This window comes from Cydia fagiglandana, chromosome 6, assembly GCF_963556715.1.
Source record: "Cydia fagiglandana chromosome 6, ilCydFagi1.1, whole genome shotgun sequence".
Lineage (NCBI taxonomy): Eukaryota > Metazoa > Arthropoda > Insecta > Lepidoptera > Tortricidae > Cydia > Cydia fagiglandana.
In genome coordinates, this window is record NC_085937.1 from 12,812,817 (window position 1) to 12,833,067 (window position 20,251).

At 38.4% G+C, this 20,251-nt stretch overlaps 1 protein-coding gene across 1 annotated transcript in view; it reads left to right on the plus strand.

The window, feature by feature from the left end:
• Positions 1-20,251, plus strand: part of LOC134665260 (Ca(2+)/calmodulin-responsive adenylate cyclase-like) — a 79,791-nt gene that overhangs the window by 16,674 nt on the left and 42,866 nt on the right. Inside the window, exon 5 of the mRNA XM_063522157.1 lies at positions 15,743-15,854. Coding sequence (XP_063378227.1) covers positions 15,743-15,854 — 112 coding nt within the window. The remainder of the gene's footprint in view (positions 1-15,742; positions 15,855-20,251) is intronic.

The window sequence follows — 20,251 nt, forward strand, 5'->3', positions numbered from 1 at the left end:
TTTCTTAATTATGTATGGTTCCCTATTTGGAGTTTCCATAAGAGGAACTAGAAATATTCGAAAAAATAAAAATGTGTTTTTTTCTACTTTTCGATTCTAAATTACAAAATAACCGTAAATTCTAAGTATATCATATGTAAGGCTGATTTGTAGGAAATTTTAAATAGTACTGGTATGTATTAATCATGTGCCCCTCTCCTCGATCGACATCCACTTCTCCACATTCTACTAAGATGCTACTATTGGGACAGTTTTGCACCTAAGTGTATTTATAAATTATTAGAAGACAGTGAGTGATACGAAAATTAGAGTACCGTGCCTGAAGTTACAATCAACATCTTCGTGGGCGCAAATGTGTACTAATAAATTATTTGTATTATTCAGATCTTATATTTTAATGGCAACTATGTATTAGGCATCTACTTACGATTTGCTTGCCAAATTTACATTCTCACTGCATATACTTACGTAGTTGCTCCACGGAAGTCAATAACATTTTCGTCACTAGTCGTCATCACTAGCGTTATTGTTTGACAATAGCGTATTTAACAAGTTTTCAAGTACACTATATGTATTATTTAACGTGGACTGCACAGCAGTTAAGTACAGATAGCTGCCTGTCGGCGACATTTGACATGGAAACTGAGTCTTTAGTCCTGGATCGATACAGACCATGACTAAAGCTTTAAAAAAATATATGCGAAAGAAACGTTTTTATTTAGACTTATATATTTTAACATTAAAAATATGAGTTATTCATCATACAATACAATACTTATAACTTGATAATAATAGTACCGGTATAACGTACCTAAACTCAATATCTCTATATTTAGCTTCTAAGCTTAATTACCTAAAATAGGTAATCCGCACAGGCTCGAATCAAATTCTAGAAACCGCTTTCGATAACAATGTAAACAGTAATGCGAATACCCAATAACTCTAGCTATTGACTATAGGTACAGTAGGTGCCGCGTTCTAGTAACAGAGGATGTTGCATTTACGCATCAAGGAAAGCAAACAGGCGAAACGTAAACTTTGATGCGTTTTTGCACGAGCCATCAACTCTACAGCTAAACATTGTAATCGATTGTAAGGAGTACGAGAAAATGAGTCACGATTTCGAGAATTTATGGAACTAAAGAGAATTCTGGAAAACAAAGCACGTATTGAGTTTTACTTCGTTTGGATCTTGAACGGACGACCGGGCAGTTATTTGCGGAAAGTGGTTGTCTATACCTAAGTCTAAATAATAGACTCAGAAATCGATGCTGAGGTTCCGTTGATTAGTGTTACCTATAATTTTAGATAATCCCACATAGATCCTCACTCTCATGTACTGCCATCATTATACAACCTATTTGGGAAGACGGTGAACTTGGCGATCTAATTATGTTATATCACATGTCTTTACATCTTTCCATTAATAGTAATCCGTTGTAGGGCTTGACGCAATTACGTCCGTCTACAATTCGTCTACATCGACGCGACGCCAGTAGTAGGTACCTACGTGTCGTACAGCACCTACTTTGCAATTTATTGGCAGTAGAGTATCTTGAACGCTGCAGTTTTGGCCGCCGTCCAAATTGAACTGGGAACGGTCCCCTTCAATTGAATAGACACTAGACTTATGGTGTAAAAGGACTGGATTTCTAAGCGTCATGCGAGAGCTTGCTTCAAACATTAATTTGTCATAATTTCGATTGTGGAAATTCAATTTCGTATTTGGAACTTATTAAACTTTGGGACTAAAGGATATTTACCATCAGCTTTTCGGTGACAGAAAAATTGCTCTCCTAGAAACCAGCTCAATTTCTATATACATAGGTGAAAAAAACTAGTAGGTACGAAAATTCTAGGTCCGTATTATTTTTTTAGTCGAGCGTCTGGTCGAACTCGGGTATCTTTACGATGCAACCGGGTATTCCGGGTAAGCCCTAAGATAAGGACGACATTTACATCCCATTTACAACTTATGTCTTTACAACATTTTACTTTCCTTATTTATGTAATATCGGATTACACACATCAGACTCATTTAAAGCTGGTGCGATGTGCCGACTTTATTAAAGTTAATAAGGATTCAGAATTAATATACAGGTCTGACAGTTTTGGTTCGTTAGCAATGAAAGCTTATGCTTGTTCCTACCAGTTTTGGCAAGCCGCCACACCCACGCAAGTCTTAAAAATATGATGCTTACCTGCCCATTAATATTGTTGACCATATTTACGTTTCAGATAAGTAATTGGATTGTTTTGTAAATATTTAAATTAAAACCAACAATTTATGTTACAATTTAGTTCGTGTTTTTATTCCTACACTAAAAAAATGGCTAATTGAACAAATGATAAATAATTGGCTTACTTAATGTGTCAGGATACGATTTTTAACTTAAAATTGGTACTAAAAGCTTCATGTAGGTAAATAGTTACTTTATGTTACCTCTACACAATGTGTTGTTATGTGCTTATAGGTACATATCCTCTCATACGGCGGCTTAACTTAATGTTATTTCTTGTGATTTCGTGCCGATAGCAAGGGAACGGCGCCAAAAGCCATCAGCCCAACATTGAGGTTACCAGCCGTTTCCAGAACTAATTGTGCAGCATTATCGGCGGCAGCCACCGTAAGCGATGCGCTAGTTAAGATTACCCTTATCGACCACTAATTGTAATTACTTGTCTCTTGATAAAAACCACTCGTATGTTCTTTCATGGAAATATGATGGTTCTGTTTAATGCTTACATATTCTGCATGCATATCGATTCACTAAAGCTGATGTGATTTAAATGAACAAGAAACGGATGTCATGTTTGGGTCACACGTCACACAGTAAAAAAGTTGTCCCTTCCGTTTCCTAATGATTACCTCACTGGAAAACTGGATTTCTTGTTGTGACTGACTCCATTTCATCAGCAGAGTTATGGGGTTGTGACTTATATTGTACCTAAATTTCTACCAAGTTAGGAGTTTAGGTCTGCATCGCTATTGTGGGCATATGTTTCACCAATTTCTCTCCATCCATCATCGAGCGCGTGACACCAGGAAGGTGTAAAAAAAGATTTTCAGAGACTAGTACTTGTTACTTTTCGATCGATTTCCGCCATTCCAGTTTTGGTACTACTCGAAGGGTGGATTTAACCTTGGCATTAGCATTACCGGGAGATAATAAAAACCGCGATAAACATAACGTGTTGTCTTAAAGTCTGTAAATAGAACAAAAACTATGTGTACACAATATGCCCGTTTATTTGTTCCGGGTACCGGCTGATCCAATGTTAACGAACCTTGGGAGAGTTTGGCAAGCGACAGCGACAAGCGTCCATCATAATACATTAGGTACATAGCATTCGTAATTTCCATCTAGCAGCCGGCCCATATGTTCCGTCCGAGGTGACGGACGTTGTTAAAAATACAGAAATGCTAATATTATTGCTATGAGAATAGTTTTATTTTCTTTTTGTTCTCGATTTTTACACTTTGTTATCTAAATGACGAAGCGCCTGCCAGCATAATGCTTTTTTATTGAAGTCATGTTTTTTATAGGTAGGTTTAACCTTTTGAACGTCAAACGGGGAAGGTATATACCGTGCCCCTGACGCCAGACGATCGCGATTAAATATTTAAGCGAAATTGAACTTTACGTTGTCCCGCGTAAGTCTCTATTGCATTGGCCAAGCTGACGGCTGTAGCCGTCGTTGGCGTCCTTGGCAAAACTTTCCGATGTCAGCCACAGCCGTCTGTGACGGTCAAAAGGTTAAGTCTTTAGCATCACATAAATACGAGACGCCGTTAGATACATTTGAGTTAACTTCTTTGTAGGTTTAATTGAATTATGTTTCGTTCCGTATTGTGGTCACAAACGTAATTATTCCATAAAGAACAACAGATGTTCACATACATATTTATAATTCTTTCCATTGTGGCGGAACTGGATAAAAGCTAGTCCAGAATGTGACACTTTCGGGATAAATCAAATATGTTTATAGGGATCATTGACCCTTGTCGCCGCCCGACTTTCTGTCTTCCAAGACATCCGATAAACGTCGAATTATCGCTCATAAATAGACCATTGCCAGACTATTAGGTACATTTGTTACACTTGACTTGTTTATCATAACACAGACACGATTTGAAATAAATGTCACTGTTTGTCTTCGCTGTTGTTTCGCTCGCCCATTACTTACTTTAATGGGTATTGATCTTGGAACGGCGTTATTTTATTTTATATTTCCTTTTGAAGCTCTGATGAAATGTTTCAGAATTTTCAGATTATGTTGCCTACAGGTTGATTGCGAAGTTTGTTAAAATGTGCTTGTATGAGAGGTTCGATAGTCTCAAATGGGAGTACACCTCCTAAGAGCATATTTATCTAACGAATATTCAATCAATTAGTAAATCGTGCTTTCTGTAACCCTCTCTTTAATCTTATATTAAGTTAATTATTTACAAGTACAAGTAACCTCATAAGCTGGTTGGATGCCAAATATCTGGTTTATACTAGAAATGATGTAAATAAGTATGCACATTGTTAGTTAGATCCATTCTTCTCGTAAAAATGTCTCGTAAAATGTAATAACGGTGTAATTAGACTTCGTTGATTGCCTTTTAATATTTTTACATCTCTTTGTCCCATGGTTTATTTCAATAATACGGGTTAGTAATGAGATCATAAAATTCTCTCGTACCTAGTTGTTCTTTCTTAATGATGAGATCATTGTTTGTTGAATGCGATAAATCTCATTAGTTGTCATAAGTCGTCCTCATAATCGTGACTGTATCGTCGAAAGATCTGCCGACGGTTATGTCAATAAGTAAAATTAAATTTAGTTAAAAGAGGCAGGAGTTAGAAGCAAATGATCAGTTTTTATTTAACAAAATTACAAAGCTCCTAATGTATAACATCGACTCAGCGCTGAACACCTTCCGTTCCCATAGGCCCAGTACAATTGAAAAAATCGGAAAAACTTGGCATTGGCAGCCGCTTTCAAACGTAGGTACATTTGCCAAGAAAGTCGTAATACTTGACAGGTTGTTGTGAAGTTTCCTCGATGTAACTGCCAACTGATCGCCCGCGGAGAAATAGCGGGTGTGACGCAAATGGCAAAAAACGAAAATGTTGTTTTTCAAAAAATTATTCGTTTGATTTCCTTAGTTCACATGGCAACAGACATCCCTTTGATGTTATAAATCCACCCTAGAATTATAGTTATATTACGTTCTTAGGTCAGGGAAGTTTCCGTCCTCAAATTCAGCGCAATTGCTAGTGATGGCATCGGGTAAAAATTATAATATACTTGTACAAACATAAACAATAAATAAGAGATGTCTATCTGTCTGTGGTACCTGCAGCTGCATATTGCAGATAATAGCAAATATTTGTAGGAGACAGAGCAAATGTAATCACGTTAATTAATAATGAAACATCTACAATTTCAACTTTTACAGTCATTGGATTTGGCGGTCGAAAATGAGTTTGAAACAGTTTAATTGCTTGAAAGAAAAGTTGTCAAGGAATAAATTGTTTGTCAAAATATCCGACAACGCGAAGTGTGCTTGTGCAAATCTTTTTGATACAATCGGTAATTAAACGACAGTTTTGAAAGATATCATGCATGCTCTGCCCGATTTCTTAATATTGAAAATAGAAACATCGAAAGCGCGAGATGGATTTACCGTTACTTGAATTTTAGACCATCTTGGACTCGTGGTGCTACTAGATCTGATAGGTAGTGAGAAGTATCAGTAGGTACTAAAAAAACCGGGCAAGTGCGAGTCGGACTCGCGCACGAAGGGTTCCGTACCACAATGCAAAAAAAAAACAAAAAAGCAAAAAAAAAAACGGTCACCCATCCAAGTACTGACCCCTCCCGACGTTGCTTAACTTTGGTCAAAAATCACGTTTGTTGTATGGGAGCCCCATTTAAATCTTTATTTTATTCTGTTTTTAGTATTTGTTGTTATAGCGGCAACAGAAATACATCATCTGTGAAAATTTCAACTGTCTAGCTATCACGGTTCGTGAGATACAGCCTGGTGACAGACGGACGGACAGCGAAGTCTTAGTAATAGGGTCCCGTTTTACCCTTTGGGTACGGAACCCTAAAAACTGACTCAATCCGGCATTCAGGTGATGGATAATAATTCATTTTACGCAACGTTCTGGCCCCTATTTCACCAACGTGACAGGTCCGACAATTGTCGACATCACTGTTACTGACGTCACAGGCCTCCATAGGCTACGGTAACCGCTTACCATCAGACGGGCGGTGTGGTTGTTTCCCACCAACATGTTAATTAAAAAAAACTCCACTATATCGCCAGTTAATAAGTACTTATTTTGCGAAGCTAATGACAATTGTCACAAGAAATACGACAATTGTCACGAAATTCCGACACAGCACTCATTTGCTGTAAAGTATTACCGAAAGTTCTTTGAAATCTTGTGACAATTGTCATCATTCATTCATTCATTTATTCCTTTATAAAACATAGTTTTACATGTCAATTAATCATCATTATCATCATAAACATCGCAAGAGAAATACCTGTTTTTTGCCGATATAATAAAGTTTTTTTTAAATAATACAATGATGGTGACAAACAGGAATACCGCCCGCCCGATGGTAAGCGATAACCGTAGCCCATGGATATCTGTGACGTGAGCAACAATGACCGTGCCGTGTCGCACCTGTCACATTGGTGAAATAGGGGCCTGATTTCGACAGTGATGTGTGTGATTCAAAGATATGTGGTGCGCCTTCTCAAACGCATGCTGAATCATAGCGCGTATTTAGCCTCGGCTCTATTTGCTCGCTAGTTCACTACATTGTTTAGAGATGATGCGATGGGACGATACGTATACACCGGAAAACCTTATTGTCACTGCATAAACAATACCATGGCATGAATTAATTAGGTTTAGCACGCTAATCCTTTATCATCTAATGTTAAGGTGTAATTGTTCAATATCTTACAACTTACATGAATAATAATTCTTACTACTTATTGTACTGTTTACTTTGCAAGTACAATATTTAACCAAACTGAGTTATACTACGGTCTATTAGCGCTCAGTCATCAGTAGGTCGTACGTATATCTATAGTTCTATACAGGCTGATTTCTGGGTCGTGATCCAGAACCACTTTTTCTGACTCTGTAAATGATCCACATTATCATATGGTAGTATTTGATTAAAAGATAATTACTTTAATTATTCTTATTTTTCAAATAAAATTAATGTTATACTAAGTAATTATATTTTTTTTTTGAGTAGGGTCACCAAATTGTATGCAAAAATGTTTTTTCCTACATGTCATCTGAAAAATAATCATCATTATTGGTGACAAACAATAATTAATAACATCATTCGGCTCATCTTTGGATTCTGTATGATATCTGGCTCTCTTGCTCCACGACCCCGAAATCACACTGTATGTCAAAGTTTTAATGATTGGCTGAGCTAAATTAGGCACCCTGTTTGCAAGACTATTATAACAGTACCATCAGCCGTAAAAGTGCATGGTGACTTTATCAATGAATTCATTTATTATTTCTACATGCAATTTCGCACCTCACTCTACATTATTAAAATAAAAGTCCGTAAATTAGGGATTGCCGGCGGAGTGTGATATGAAGGGCCGGGCAAATGCGTTTGGTAATATGAGACCGGCAATCCCACTTTCATAAACACACGAACAATATTACTGTGCATGTTTGAGAAAATGGAAAATATCCTTGCCTGAAGCGCCCTTACATGGCGCTCAGTCCGTACCACGCACTATTATTGGTTTCGCACAATTTCTCATTCCCGGTCTTTGTGCGTATCTGTCAACGGCGTCTCATTGCAAGCTTCATCGCGCGTCGGCAGCTCAAGTGCAACGATCCTTTGTTCCTGTCTTGCCGCCTCCGTATAGGCGCGTGACACGAATACAGCTTTTAATACCAAGGCTAAAATACCATTTTCCCCTGTACCGGATCCTGGTTAGAACAAATTAAACGAACACTTAAATTGACGCTTTGTGACTGTTTTATTAATAATTTACGCAACCACTAATATTATAATTTTACGATTTGAAAGTTAGGACTAGTTATGTGTCGCTACCCACGTGCCTTTTTTGTATTATGCATCCCAGATTAATGGTGTTGCTTTACTAAGTATGTATATTCCATTCAAATTTTGTGTGGGAGTGGGAGTAGAGATGCGTGTTTTACGGGACCGGTATCTATTGGTACTTAATTAATATCTATACCTATACAGATGACAAACGGACCTCTAGTTAACATTTCGTAATTTTTGTTATCTGTGCCTCCCACATTGTGCATTGTGTCCATCGGTAGGTATGCATAACTTCTGTTGTATTCAAGTAGTTTTTGTCCGGTACTGTCTCCAAGTAATATATCGGTCTCGCGTTCCATACAGACATCTGCGATTTTGTAAAAAAAAAACATGATTAGTTGGTTTTATTGTCATCACGGATCTGATAATGACACACATATTGGAGAAATCGAGGGATCCCTTCAAATATTACAGCCACACTCGTGCATTTGCTCACGGAAAGTATTATATGGTGAAGTGGAACTGGTGAGGAAGACCATAAAATGACGGCATGTTAGACTGTTTTGGGAAGTTGTTTCTTTGTTTGTTAAAGACTAACATAAACATATAATATGATAACAAAAAGAATATCCTAAATATTCAATCCTTCTTGGTTCAACGCAGTTACCGTGATAACAGACCGAAGTAATAACAAAATCAATTTTTACAAGTTATATTCAAATTTTAATAAGGAGTGTGGATTGTTTACCGAAATGACTAACAGTAATATACGCTCATAGATTAAGTGAAGTGCCACTGCGAAATGTGAACGCTTAATAAATATTTATTCCGTTTGGAATGGAAATGCTTCACCTGTGCAGTGTTTGGAACGTTTCCAAATTTATACCTACAGTTAAATAAACTATTTTGACTTGTTCTCACTGTATGTATAAACAACAAAGGAAGCCTTGCTGTGTAGACTAAACTTGAGTAATGTTTTAACATCTGGAAACAGCATTTGATCATATCACTCAGTTGGTGATGATTATGATGAAAATATTATAACCTGAAGGAAACAAAAAATAGTTTTTTATTGACAATTCGTACGAATTCCTGATTAAAATAAGATATGAAGAAAGAAAATAATTACTTTTTATTTCCATGAATTTTGCACTTCGAGTACCCACACCTACGCCATTTTCTCCATGCGTTGTGTACACGACAAACAGGTTTCTTATCCTCGTTTGCGTTTAATAGCTCAGCCAATGATAATCACTTGCTTAATCTCACTAACTAGTATCGGGCAAACTGTACGAAGCGTACTCCTTACCGAGATTACCGATCACGGCAAAATAACCATAAATATTAATTCAGAAGTCGGTTGTTTCATTGCTACTTTTATTTGCAATAAACCATATCTCTTAATATGACAGGATTTGTTATTTACCACCACGAGGAAGTTATCAGTTTGAGCTATCTGAATAAACTTTACTGTCACTTATGATATTTACAATTTTAGGTGGTAGTATTATGCTAAGTCAGCCTCATAAATCAAGGCATGTTTATTGTGATTAATACAGCCATATAATCGATTGTGTCACAACCGTCAAACTTTAATGATATATATCACATTAAAAGCGATGAGTATGTTTCTATCGTTACTTATATTAATAATTTACAATAGGTTCGTGTACAACAATTGTTAATCTTTGAAAATAAGGCTTTCATTTTTATACAGTTAATATTTCATGGGTACTCGACCGCTAGAATGTCAGGATAATAACGGGTTGTTTCATCCCGAGACCCGCTATTTGCATAAGACGGAAAGAAAAAGATATTCTTGTCAACTAGATAAAATGTAAAGACCTCAACGCTGAATAATAAGGCATTTTTATATTCATCGATAATAACATGTCAATCAAGTGCTTCCGGCACGAAGTCAAGGTTGGAATAGAGGTTGGCGGCAGTGTGGCTTATCCATAAATTAATATATCGATAGTCAGAAGATGGCAGCCACGTCCGGCAGGCCAGACAGGCAACCCTCAGCCCGACTGTCACGTCATATTATCGGGGAGGGAAGCCCTCCACTGGCCATTAGGCGCGTCCAATCGATGTGACTGATGTGCCGCCTTTTGTTCATCATATTACTAGGCAGGCTAATCTATCACAAGCTTGTTTAGAAGTGGACAGGTTTGTCCAAGTGGTTATAAACAAGCTAAGCATACCTACTTAGTACCTTATCTTTTTGACCGAAGAAGTAGTTCTTAGATACAATACATGCAATAGAATTACAAATTTAACGTTAGCTATCACTTTTGTTTTGAAAATATGCATAGCGTCGCTTTTATTTTTCATTAACACGGAATGGAAACAGAAAAAGCTGTATGCCAAAGATAGACAAATACTGAGGCCCATAGTTTCAATAGTCGTGTACTGTTACGTTACGTCCATCTGCGACGCATATGGTCCTCAAGGTAAAGTGAGTAAACCCGAGCGACTCTATCTCTGGCTATCTGCCATATCTCAAAAATGTGACTGGTTCGACCAAATTGGGTATTTAAATAGATTCGACTAGAGACTGTACCTATTTGCGACGTTATCCGAAAGGTATACAGGGCGTCCCACGGCTATGCCACATGGAGGGAAAGTACCCTAAATATTGTAGATGGAACATTTTACTGAAAGAAGACATTATTTTAATTTAAAAAACAATTTAAACTGCATTCATAGATTTTTAAATAATTACATGGTTGAACCGGGAATCGAACCCGCCGCACGAGAAAAAAATCACCCTGTAGCTTTATCATACCGATCGAAAGGCTTGATCATAAGGATTATTTTTTGCTAAAGAAAATAGTGTCAGAAACAAAAGGAAGACCATGAGTTTTAACATTTGATGTGAAATTTAGCGAAATAATCAAAAGAGTGCGGCTTTGTATTCAACAGAATGAGACTACATTTTGAGCATTTGATAAATTAAATTGATTAATTTTGAATTAAAAATGTTAAAATTCATGGGCTTCCTTTTATTTCCGACACTATGTTATTTAGCAAAAAATAATCCTTATGATCAAGCCTTTCGATCGGTATGATAAAGCTACAGGGTGATTTTTTTTCTCGTGCGGCGGGTTCGATTCCCGGTTCAACCATGTAATTATTTAAAAATCTATGAATGCAGTTTAAATTGTTTTTTAAATTAAAATAATGTCTTCTTTCAGTAAAATGTTCCATCTACAATATTTAGGGTACTTTCCCTCCATGTGGCATAGCCGTGGGACGCCCTGTATAAGCTCTTAGTAGGTATTATTAAATAAAACATTTTATTGTTATGAAATCAATGTTGACAGCACCATATTTAATTGTAATATAAAACTGCCGATATAAGTGCACCCACTAATTGAATGAACTAAAAGCTTCATTAAAATGCAATTAACTAACCAATGTTGACATTCCATGCGTGTGTCACAGTTGGGTGAGTGGGTGTAGAAAATATATAACCAATTTGAGTTGTTTTTCTTTGCCCAACCAAAATACCTGAAAAACCTTTTGGTAATTTGGTAAGTTTGTGACCGTCATCTCAAGAAAACAGTCATTTTACTGTCAGTATGTAACCTGAAAACGTCGACTATTGATAAAAATAGCAGATACTCATAAAATATTCATTAGCTACATCTACATGTACGTATTCCGTGTTTACGTTAAAGCTTATGTTCATTTCAATATTTATTATGTAATATAATAGTACATTACGATAATACAAGTGCGAGAAGTAGGAAATTCGCAGCGGCGGTAAATTGAAACACGATCGAAGGGACTTTTCGCACGTGTATTTTACAACGTTCTACAGTACATATGGCCCTTTAAATTTTCGACACACAGGCACGTATTGTGCTAGGTACCGCACTAGGGTTGTAAAAGTAGTTACTTGAACTAGTAGTCCCGACTACCGGCTGTAGTACAAAATATTAGGCCACCCGATTAGTGGCGCAGTGTCAAGCTAATTAATCATACTTTTCTTAGGATTTGTTGCTCAATTTTCTTAAAATATATAAATGGGCGGCGGTAATCGCTTACTACCAAAAAAAAAACCAATCGCGATCGAGTTCTACAGACACCTCACCAATGCTACGCACTGATTTAGTCAACTGGTGGTGAACGCATGAATATAATATGTGTTAAAAACTACTAATTTTTAGCAGTAGCTACTTTAGAATAGATACTGCGATGAATGGTATATAATTAAAACATAAAATATAAAGATTATGTAGTCTTGTTTTTTATGGTTCTATCCCAAAATATACTTAAAAATGTTACAGGCACTGGAGCTCACATAACTGACATATTTAACCGATCGCCACCGCAAATAAGAATTTCACGATTTCCTTCAAGAGGTATATTGCGCAAGGAATTCTTTAGTCAGGATTTGGAACACAAAAGAAGTTTTACTGTAATACGAACCGAATTAGCTCCTGATACCTTTTTTGTAGGCATTTTATTGAGAACTGAGACATATTTATTTTACCCTCAAGTTTCTTATAAAAACACCAACCTAAACTGAAAGATACTTTCAATCAAAGTTCAGACAGTAGAGACGATATGTAACCATAACTGTTGTCTACAAATTGTGTCATGCCAACGCGTCATAAAGGTAAATTTTCCACAGCGAGTTAATAATAAAAAATGGGTGTTGTTTCCATGACAGGTCAGTAAGCCTGGTTTCAGTATCATATTATTCTAATGCAATTACCTTTCCGTGGACGGCTTGTGTGGTCGCCTAAAGGGTGCGGTGGGTGACGTCACGGTGTCGGCGTTGCCTCGGTGATCCGGTTAGCCTAAACGGATATTCCGCTGATAGGATTGTCTGACTGTCTGACTGCTGTCTGGGTGCAATTGGTGTATTTTAAAGCCGTAACGGCACACGAGGGAAGCATAGTTTATAATGCATTCAACAAAGAGTTTCTGTAATCTCTATTTTAAAGGATTTAAGTACTTATATATCAACCCTGTCTTTAAATTTATTCTTGCATAGAACAACTGCCTACTTTAATCTAAAAATCTAGTTGGAATATAGCTTAAAATGAAATGTAAACTATGTAGTTTAACGAAGCATACAATGAAGTAGTTACAAGTTTTATGCTCTAGAAACTAGAGGTAGTTGAATTATAAAACTAAACACGCCTACGAAAAGTTCGCTAACTATGAGTTCTGTTTTTAAATCTTTCTCTTGCGTCAATAGCAACTGGCAGGTAAAGTTTAATTACATTTACATACCTAATGCCGCACGTAGCCAAATCTTTTATACACCTCGCTATTTGACAATCAAGTTGACGGTGGAACAATTTAATTTGCTACGCGAATAGCGTAGTTCTCTTGGTCTTTCCACTGGCTTTTGAATATATCTCAGAATAACTGGTGGGAAGCAACGAACTCATATTACGTAAATGAGTTTTTGCGTGTCTCCGAGCAATTGTTGTTGCTCGGTCGATTAACTATGAACAGTTTTTTTGTCGATGCCTGCGGCGATATCTGCCTACTGTTAGTGAGTTGCCCGCAATAAGCAATCCAAAATTTAGATACACCGCACGCCACGAGTCATATAAGAATTACGATAGAAGACCAACTGCTTGTTACGATTTGCGACATGCTGTTTCGTTTTGATTATTTCCATTCGTTTTGTCCGACGCCTTTTCTATTCGTATTTTTTCTTAATTTAACACCATTATCATCGGCTCATCTGTTATATTTTAGCGTCTTGTCATGCAGTATTAAAAATAGATATCCAAATTTACTTATTTAAGTACTTCTAGCTTACCCGACCCGATTATGTCTGACACCACGACACCAATATACAAACTCTTATAAAGTAAATATCAGCGTCATATAGTTGGTAGCATCCAAAGTATTCAAATAGTTTGGTACACCATAGAAATTGTTTGGAGTACCGAACTATTTGAATACTTTGGATGCTACCTATTATTTGACGCTGACTGTACACGGTGCACGTCAATTTGAAGCTTGTTCCGGCGGCTTGAGTAACCCTACAAAGGCTACCTGTCGAGCAAACTTTATCGAGATTACTACATACCAATTTGATTAAACACAGCGTTATTAGTCCTGTGAAGAGAATAAAGCTTATGTACGATAATATGAGCGTATCATCATGCCAGGGAGTCGGCAATGCTGGAATCTTTTCATTGCGGATTATATACGAAACCACTTTGGCGCTCGCAACCCTGGACATAAGAGGATTATAATATAGCTTTTCATAACATTAACGTATCGTGAACCGACTGAAACAGAATTATGCTTTTATGTTGCGGTACGCGATTGAAATAAACGCGCCAGAAGTTTGTAACGACGTTTCGTGTTTATAGAGAACAAAGATGAAGGGAGCGAGGTGCCTATTGTTAATAACTCTCCTGTTAATGTTGGAGAGTAAAAAGGATCAAACAGGCTAAACAATGGAGGTGCCTGATTGTAAGAATTGCAAAAGTTATTCGCGATTGTACCATCAGCCGTAAAAGTGTATGGCGAGCTCGCTGTACAAACTGTATGAAAGCCAAAGGTCAGGTGTTGTCAAAGCAACAAAGGACCTCTGGGACTGCGAATTTTAACCTTATTCGACTTTGTATTACAGCAATTTTTTGTCATTAAATTACCAAGCTGTCCGCTCTGATCCGCGTATTTTAATAGCACGGCTACAGATGAAAGAAATTTGCCTAACCGTTATAAATGATACCGTAATAAATTGGGACGTCGTTGGTAGCAACTGTTAAAAGTTGGAAGTTTTTAACTGCGAAGAAAAGGCATTTCCCCTTCAGCCGATCGTTGTTTCTCGTAGCAAGGATGTATGGTGTACTTTATGGGAGTCAATATTACGAAGTAATTTTAAAAATAGAACCATTCACAAAATCACTTAATCAAAAGAATTAGCTCCCTGGCAATTCGTGTCGCCCGACAAGTCGTAGGCACAGACGTAGAGTGCTTAATTTGTTTTGCTTCGTATTTTCTCGGAAACGTTCGTATTTGTCATGCCACTTCAGTCAATCTCAGTACTTTTTGTTCCGAGACTGACTGAAATAGTAAGACACATTCGTGCGTTTCCGTGAAAATACGAAGGAAAATAATGATGCACTACGGGCCAGTTGTACCAACCGCATTTAACAGACTGATCAACATCAGCAGCAGAGGTCTATGAAACTTCCGATACAATAAAATCTAGCGAACGCTTTAACGATGACAGACGATGATGGAATATCGTTCGGCACCCTTTTGAAGGGGTGCGAGTGGCCTCTTCCGCCTTCCGGCTGCGGGGGCTGCATCTGGTCGCGCCCCACCTTGTGGGGTGGTCGATCGCTCGTCATTTGGGGACGGCTGTGAGTCCTGTGTAGGCCAGCTTTCTCGCCACCGGCCGTTTATCCAGCCCCGCGATAGGGGTCGGCCTGGTGATACCGTTTGAGCGGAGCCAGGCATCGGGGACGCGGAGAAGGCGACCGGCAGCTTAGGCTGGCGTGTGCGTCGTGCCTACGAGTATGTAGGCGACATCCGGTGTGGTGTGTGCGTGACTTCTTCTTCTTCTTCCGTGTTGTTATGTAGGAGGGCTCGGGGGAGAAGCCGAGCCCCGTGTCGGTCCGGCGGACGCGTGTAGTGTAGTGTAGTGCAGGTGTAAACCGTTCGTTACATGAAGTAATGTTTGTTGCAGTATACTGTTTGCGGACATCGTAGGCTTCACGGTACTCGCATCGCAGTGCAGCGCGCAGGAGCTCGTGCGGCTGCTCAACGAACTCTTCGGCCGGTTCGACCAGCTAGCCAGCGTAAGTTACCAACAACCTGCCTACAAACGATATAGATTAGATATGTCAGTGTCAAATGTGAAGTATTTTCAAACAAAAACGTCACTTTTGACACTGACACATCTAATCCATATCGTTTCTAATATCGTCGGCCTAAGTCGCAAACCTCATAACTCCATTTTAATTGAGTCATTCTATGTAATCAATGTATGGGAAAATGAAACAAATTAATATAGTTTTCAAACCTGTGTGACGTGATACATCTAGGTGTACTGTTTAAAATTCACCACTCTCCCCCCCCCCCCTCCACCTGACGCTCGACCCCCCCCCCCCACCTTGAAATGTGTCCCCGTTGGTAGTTTTTTGGCATTCTCACGAAAACTATAATAGATATCAAAAAAGTGTCAAGGACAGAATTAATCCTCATTAAATTTAGAACAAAAATGGTCTTATGTGTTTTATTATAAGTTGGACGGTATTCAAGCTATAAGTACTTGTATAACCTTAAAATAACAAAATAACCATACTAGTATGACGAAATGCAGAATATCTTCAAAACGGCTAGACCGATTTTAATAAAATATACCTAAAAAATCACCGCAGTGAAGCCAGCTATCAAACAAAAGAAACTACATCAAAATCGGTTCATCCGTTTCGGCGTTACGAAGTCACAGGTAAACACAGAAATACAAATTTTTTTCAACTGCACCCAATAATTTTGTAAACCGATTAATTTTGATCAATTATTTTAATGGGATCATGTCCCTTGAAGTTTTAGCTTTACGAAAAGTTAAAAAACATGGAAAACGGCCCAGTATTTTTCAAATTATCGGCATTTTCCCGATTTGTGAGTGGTTTCGTGTTATCACGCGCACGAGTTGCCCTTGACCCCTATAAAACGGGGGGTAGGGGAGGGGTTGTTATCAGTCACTTATCAGAAGTTGACCGGTACACATATCCGCATATTTTCCCGTAAAGAAGACCTGTGAAAAATGGAAACCACTGAAGCTGAAGTCCGCCAAGTCGTCCAGCTCAGCTCCTGCAAGAGGGGCGTAGCCAACGTTCAGTAGCCGCCACGCTGAATTTAAGTCAATCTACAGTTTGCAGAGTTTACCAGAGGTTCCAACGAACTGGATCCTTTACTTCAAGACCAAGAAGCGGCCGCAAAAAGTGTACATCAGAGAGGGACGACCGCTTCATTGTCACAACATCTCTCCGAGATCGACACCTGACAAGCGTTGCCATCCAGCAGCGTCTGCGTGAGATACGAGGAGTGGCTGCCAGTCAGTGGACAATAAGAAGAAGACTTAAGAAAGCGAACTTGACACCCAGGAGGCCTGCAACGGGGCCCAGATTGCTGGCGCGACACCGTACAGCCCGAAGAGAGTTTGCAGAAAATCATATGGACTGGACCATTGAGCAATGGACCGCAGTTCTCTTCTCGGACGTGTGCAGAATATGCTTGAATGGATGTGACCGAAGAGGAAGAGTCTACAGAAGGCCAGAAGAACGGTTCGCCCAATGTTGCTTCTCCGAAAGTCGCGCCACGGCCCCCGCCAGGCACGAAAACCAGCTCTGTTCGCGCGTCGTAGGAAACGTCGTCCCAGAACATCACGGATCCACCGCGATAGGCGACCCTTTCGGAGTAGCAACATTGGGCGAACCGTTCTTCTGGCCTTCTGTAGACTCTTCCTCTTCGGTCACATCCATTCAAGCATATTCTGCACACGTCCGAGAAGAGAACTGGGGTCCATTGCTCAATGGTCCAGTCCATATGATTTTCTGCAAACTCTCTTCGGGCTGTACGGTGTCGCGCCAGCAATCTGGGCCCCGTTGCAGGCCTCCTGGGCGTCAAGTTCGCTTTCTTAAGTCTTCTTCTTACTGTCCACTCACTGGCAGCCACTACTCGTATCTCACGCAGACGCTGTTGGATGGCAACGCTTGTCAGGTGTCGATCTCGGAGAGATGTTGTGACAATGAAGCGGTCGTCCCTCTCTGATGTACACTTTTTGCGGCCGCTTCTTGGTCTTGAAGTAAAGGATCCAGTCCGTTGGAACCTCTGGTAAACTCTGCAAACTGTAGATTGACTTAAATTCAGCGTGGCGGCTACTGAACGTTGGCTACGCCCCTCTTGCAGGAGCTGAGCTGGACGACTTGGCGGACTTCAGCTTCAGTGGTTTCCATTTTTCACAGGTCTTCTTTACGGGAAAATATGCGGATATGTGTACCGGTCAACTTCTGATAAGTGACTGATAACAACCCCTCCCCTACCCCCCGTTTTATAGGGGTCAAGGGCAACTCGTGCGCGTGATAACACGAAACCACTCACAAATCGGGAAAATGCCGATAATTTGAAAAATACTGGGCCGTTTTCCATGTTTTTTAACTTTTCGTAAAGCTAAAACTTCAAGGGACATGATCCCATTAAAATAATTGATCAAAATTAATCGGTTTACAAAATTATTGGGTGCAGTTGAAAAAAATTTGTATTTCTGTGTTTACCTGTGACTTCGTAACGCCGAAACGGATGAACCGATTTTGATGTAGTTTCTTTTGTTTGATAGCTGGCTTCACTGCGGTGATTTTTAGGTATATTTTATTAAAATCGGTCTAGCCGTTTTGAAGATATTCTGCATTTCGTCATACTAGTATGGTTATTTTGTTATTTTAAGGTTATACAAGTACTTATAGCTTGAATACCGTCCAACTTATAATAAAACACATAAGACCATTTTTGTTCTAAATTTAATGAGGATTAATTCTGTCCTTGACACTTTTTTGATATCTATTATAGTTTTCGTGAGAATGCCAAAAAACTACCAACGGGGACACATTTCAAGGTGGGGGGGGGGGGGGGGGGTCGAGCGTCAGGTGGAGGGGGGGGGGGAGAGTGGTGCATTTTAAACAGTACACCTAGACGTATCACGTCACACAGGTTTGAAAACTATATTAATTTGTTTGTCTCAAAACATATAATGACTGTATTAATTTCAAGGAAATTAGTAATTGCTTCCTTGGACAACAATACTTAAAGTCGTAATCCTCGTAACTCCCCCGGAGGAGTTCCGAGGTTTGCGACTTAAGCCGACGTTATGGATTAGATATGTCAGTGTCAAATGTGAAGTATTAAAAAAAAAACTCTTTTGACACTGACACATCTAATCCATATCGTTTCTCTTTCTATAAATTGATGTATCTTAACCCACTGGCGAGATGGAAACGTGAAGAATAAACAAAACAACTCTCCATTCATCCATCGCATCGTATATATATTCCGGCAGGATGCTTTTAATAATTACTTAGCATTAAAACTTCGGTACATAGATGTCGTTTAATTTAACAGCAAAACAATAAGCTTTTTATGAAAGGTAGATACCGTGGTTTTATTAAAACAGTTTGTGTTCACGAAGCTCATATATTTTATACCGAGAATATTAACGCTTTCAAAATCTTTAGTCTTATAAAGCACTTTAAAAAATGCATGAGATATTATTATAAGAATAACCTATAGAAAACGCTTAGATTGAGACCAAGCTAACTTTGCATGGTACTTGCTTGCAAGTGGGGAAATGTCATCATAAACGTTCATTTATTTTTATAAAATACGAGTATGATGACTTTATTCTGTGAAAGTCGTTGCAGAGTCAGCTTAAACGGACCCTAATAAAGATGCGTATGATATTTTTCTCAAACATGCAATGAAATATTGATGTTATGTTCCTTATAATAGGCTGCGAAGTATGACGTTTCAGGTGCGGCTAGGACAAAAGGTCGTTAATGGAATTTCATACACATCTTGCAGGCCTAGGCCGGCAAAGTCATTTTTTTTAATTTTCATTTCACAGATATTTGTGACACAGCATCGTGAAATTCATCCATAAAAAAAAATTTGAGGCAGTATTTGCTTTATGGCTCGTAATGACACTCTGCCACTACGCCTATAAAAAAAAAACAAAAAACAATGTTTGCTATAATTTGCAGTTTTATTTGTACAAAATCAACATGAACTTAATAAATAATACACTCTATAATTTTAAATTATAAATTTAACTACATAAATAAAAACATTTAAAATATTTCATCTAAACGTTAGCGGTAAAAAGGTCTACTCAAACACGCGTAGTTATATTTTTTAAATTGTTATGGAGGTAAAGTTGAAAAATATTCATTCTGTTTTATTGGATTTATGGTGCGTTGTTGATTTTTTGACTTTAATATGAGTTCCGACGAAATAATGAAATTAATATTAATTGTAATCGTAGGCGTTGGAATTGGCAGCGTAAGCAGAATTGATTTAAATAACTTGCTGCCTCTGCCGCCAAGTCAAAGACGAAGTATGTATATGGTTGCTTCTGGCAATTTTATTATTTAAGAAACTAAGAAAAATGGCTTACAGTTTATTAGAAACAGTTTTGTGG